The sequence below is a fragment of the Triticum aestivum genome, chromosome 3B (assembly GCF_018294505.1).
Source record: "Triticum aestivum cultivar Chinese Spring chromosome 3B, IWGSC CS RefSeq v2.1, whole genome shotgun sequence".
Lineage (NCBI taxonomy): Eukaryota > Viridiplantae > Streptophyta > Magnoliopsida > Poales > Poaceae > Triticum > Triticum aestivum.
The window spans coordinates 671,845,666-671,848,938 of record NC_057801.1 but is presented as its reverse complement, the minus strand read 5'-3'; the positions used below and the strand labels follow the sequence as shown (position 1 = coordinate 671,848,938).

Below are 3,273 nucleotides of genomic sequence, written 5' to 3'. Positions count from 1 at the left end.
AGTCCTGTATACTGCCTTAGATTAGTTTTGATAGTTGGCACGAATGGGAATAATGGTGGAAAACGTTTTTTTTCAAGAGTACGCCAAAGGTGTATCTTATTTTTTTATAAAAGGCGGAAAGTTTAATTGCAAGAAGCTAGCGTATAATGCGAACATTCAAGCCAGCCGACCCCAACCAAACAAAAACTAGGCTACTCTCTCACAAATTGTTATAGACCTCCTACTTCTATCCCTGCGGTCCTAAGATTCTGCACCTCCTTCGCGATTTGGCACAATAATTGCGTAGGGTTCTTGAATTGCGACGGCCTGTTAAACACCCGGGCGTTTCTCTGCTTCCACAAGGCCCATGCCGTGATAATTACCAGAGTATCAAACCCACGCCGCTCGGCACGCCTGAACTGGCTCCTCGCCCGAAGCTCCATAAGTGTGTCGTGAGGCTCCGGCGGCCTGATCATCTGAATGCTAGAAGGAGGTGGTTGGACGATGAGGCATCCCAACACGGTAGAAGGAGTTCCGCCTATCGAAGTTGAGAGGGCCAATTTGAAAAAAAGAAAAAGTTGAGAGGGACAGAGAGGGAAACATCTGGGCATTCTCGTTGCAGAAAGTAGAGCGCTGTACAAACGGGCCTTCACGAACCAAGAGACATCTATCAAATTTCATGGCGTCCTCTCCACAATCCTCCTCCTCTGCACCCAAAGCCGACGACAAGGCAGCGTCCCACAAAGAAATCTACGACCAGCTACTAGAGGTCGTGTCCACCTACCCGACGGCGCCTAGCGGCATCGGCCGCCCGTACACCCACCACCCAGACGGCTGGTACGCGTTCACGCCGGCCGTCGTGAACGCCATGGTCATCAAGCGGCACCTCAAGGCGTGCGACACCGACGTCTTCCTCTCCACCTTTCCGAAGTCCGGCACCACCTGGCTCAAGGCGCTCCTGTTTGCGACCCTCCGCCGCACCGCGGACGGGCCAGCGATCGCGGCGCTCGCAGCCCACAGCCCCCACCAGCTCATCCCTTTCCTCGAGGTCCAGGTTTTCAGCAACGGCCGGATCCCAGACCTGAGCTCCCTCCCTGCGCCGCGGCTCCTGATGACGCACATCCCGTCCCGGTCGCTGCCGGAGTCCGTGGCCGCCTCCGGCTGCAAGGTGGTGTACCTGTGCCGGGACCCCAAGGACTGCTTCGTGTCGCTCTGGCACTTCTGGAACCGGTTCGCGCCGTCGCCGTGGGACCTCGGTGAGGCGCTCCAGCAGTTCTGCGACGGCGTCTCCCTGTTCGGGCCTTTCTGGGAGCACGTGCTGGGCTACTGGCGCTGGCATGTGGAGAGGCCGGAGCAGGTTCTATTCCTGACCTACGAGGAGCTCGCCGCCGACACCCTCGGCCAGCTGAAGCGGCTCGCTGCGTTTCTCGGGCGCCCGTTCACGTCAGAGGAGCGGGAAGCCAGGGTAGACAGGGAGATCGTGGAGGCATGCGCCATGGAGAGCCTGGCGGGACTGGAGGTGAACCGCTCCGGGAAGACGGACATGACCGAGTCTTCAGTGGCGAACAACATATTCTTCCGGCGCGGCGTCGTTGGCGACTGGAAGAACCACCTGACGCCGGAGATGGCTAGAAGGATCGATGAGATCACCGATAGCAAGTTCAGAGGATCGGGGTTGGCGTTGACGCCGGCAACCGCAGATCAGAACTAGTGGGTTCATGATGGCAGATGCTATATAAATAAGGACGACTTGCGCAACATTTTTATAAAATATTGTACTATTAATGTCAGGCATGATAACTTGATCAGCAAACATGCGAAGGGAAATAACAGAAGTGTTACCATACAGTAATATACATGAACATCGTTATCACGTGGTGTCTTCACTAATGTGTCAATAGCTCGCAACTTAGCAGCATTTTTTTTGACGCGTCTAGCCCACGCCCAGCCGCCCAGTATGGTTAGCAAGCGGCCAGTTATTTAAGAAATTTTTTTGTCCCTTTTCCTAATCAGAAAATCTTTCTCATCTAATCATTTCCCGGCGACGCATTAGATAGCAACACAACCATATCTTTTGGTGCATGGACTTTGTTCTCCTATGCATTTATCTGTGATTTCAGAATTTTAAAAAGGCACAACTTTTAATCCGCACATCGAAATTGCGATCTGTTTTCACCGTTAGAATCTTCGCGACATGCTCTTTAAAACTAGATCCCGCATGGGTATGTTTCGACAAACTAGTTTACCTGCCAACTAAACATCAACATGTGTGCAAGTAGACTATATGTCGCGCCTACTGAGCATATGTGTGTGCCAATAGTCTTTCTGTCAACTAAACATCAATGTGTGCGCAACTAGACTGCATTTCCGTGCCAACTGAGCATATGTGTGTGCCAATAGTCCTGCCAACTAAACATTAATGTGTGTGCAACTAGACTACATTGCCGCGCCAACTGAGCATATATGTGTGTAACTAGTCCTGTCAACTAAATATCAATGTGTGTGTAACTAGACTACATTGCCGCGTGAATTACGCATATGTGTGTGCAACTAATGTCCTGCCAACTAAACATCAATATATGTGCAACTAGACTAAATTTCAAGCTAACTGAGCATGTGTGTGTTCAACTAGTCCTTCTGACAACTAAATATCAATATGTGTGCAACTAGACTGCATTATAAGACAACTAAAACATCAATGTGTGTACAACTAGACTAAATTATAAGTCAGCTGATTTAAAAAAAGTTGCACCATGTAGTATTAAAGTTGTACAATGCAGTACTTTAGTGCACCATATTGCACCGAAGTTGGCATAAAAAAAATTCATCGGAACATACCCATGCGGGATCTAGTTTCAAAGATCTCCACGCGAGGATTTCAACGATGGAAACGGATCTGAATTTCGATGCGCGGTTTGAGAGTTATGGCTTTTTAATTTTTTTGAAAGCTAGTTAAATCAAGCACATGTGGAGAGAGAAAGAATGAACATCACGTACTGGTTTCCTTCCTAATTATATTCCCAAACCTACCATGTGCTTCCGACCAGGTGAGCCTGAACCACGTATGCGTGAGAAATCATGGCCAGGAGCCGGCCGCTCGGGACGACTAAATAGTAAGTATGCACTTTATAGATTTTAGGTTTTTTTTTGACAACACACAACTTAGCAGCAGATAGTGATTATCTTGTTGCCTGTGCCACGTGGGATTTCATCCTTCCAGTCGTCCCATGCTCTTGCTTTCTCTTCGGTCGTACGGCGTCCTTGCCTCTTGAATAATCTTCGCAGTTGTTGTTT

At 49.4% G+C, this 3,273-nt stretch overlaps 1 protein-coding gene across 1 annotated transcript; it reads left to right on the top strand.

Moving 5' to 3' along the window:
• Nucleotides 1-483: 483 nt before the first annotated feature.
• On the top strand, nt 484-1,827 carry LOC123066023 (cytosolic sulfotransferase 5-like). The gene has a single exon (XM_044489191.1). The coding sequence runs from the start codon at nt 659-661 to the stop codon at nt 1,688-1,690; it is 1,032 nt and encodes a 343-aa protein (XP_044345126.1). The 5' UTR covers nt 484-658; the 3' UTR covers nt 1,691-1,827.
• The last annotated feature ends 1,446 nt before the right edge of the window (nt 1,828-3,273 follow it).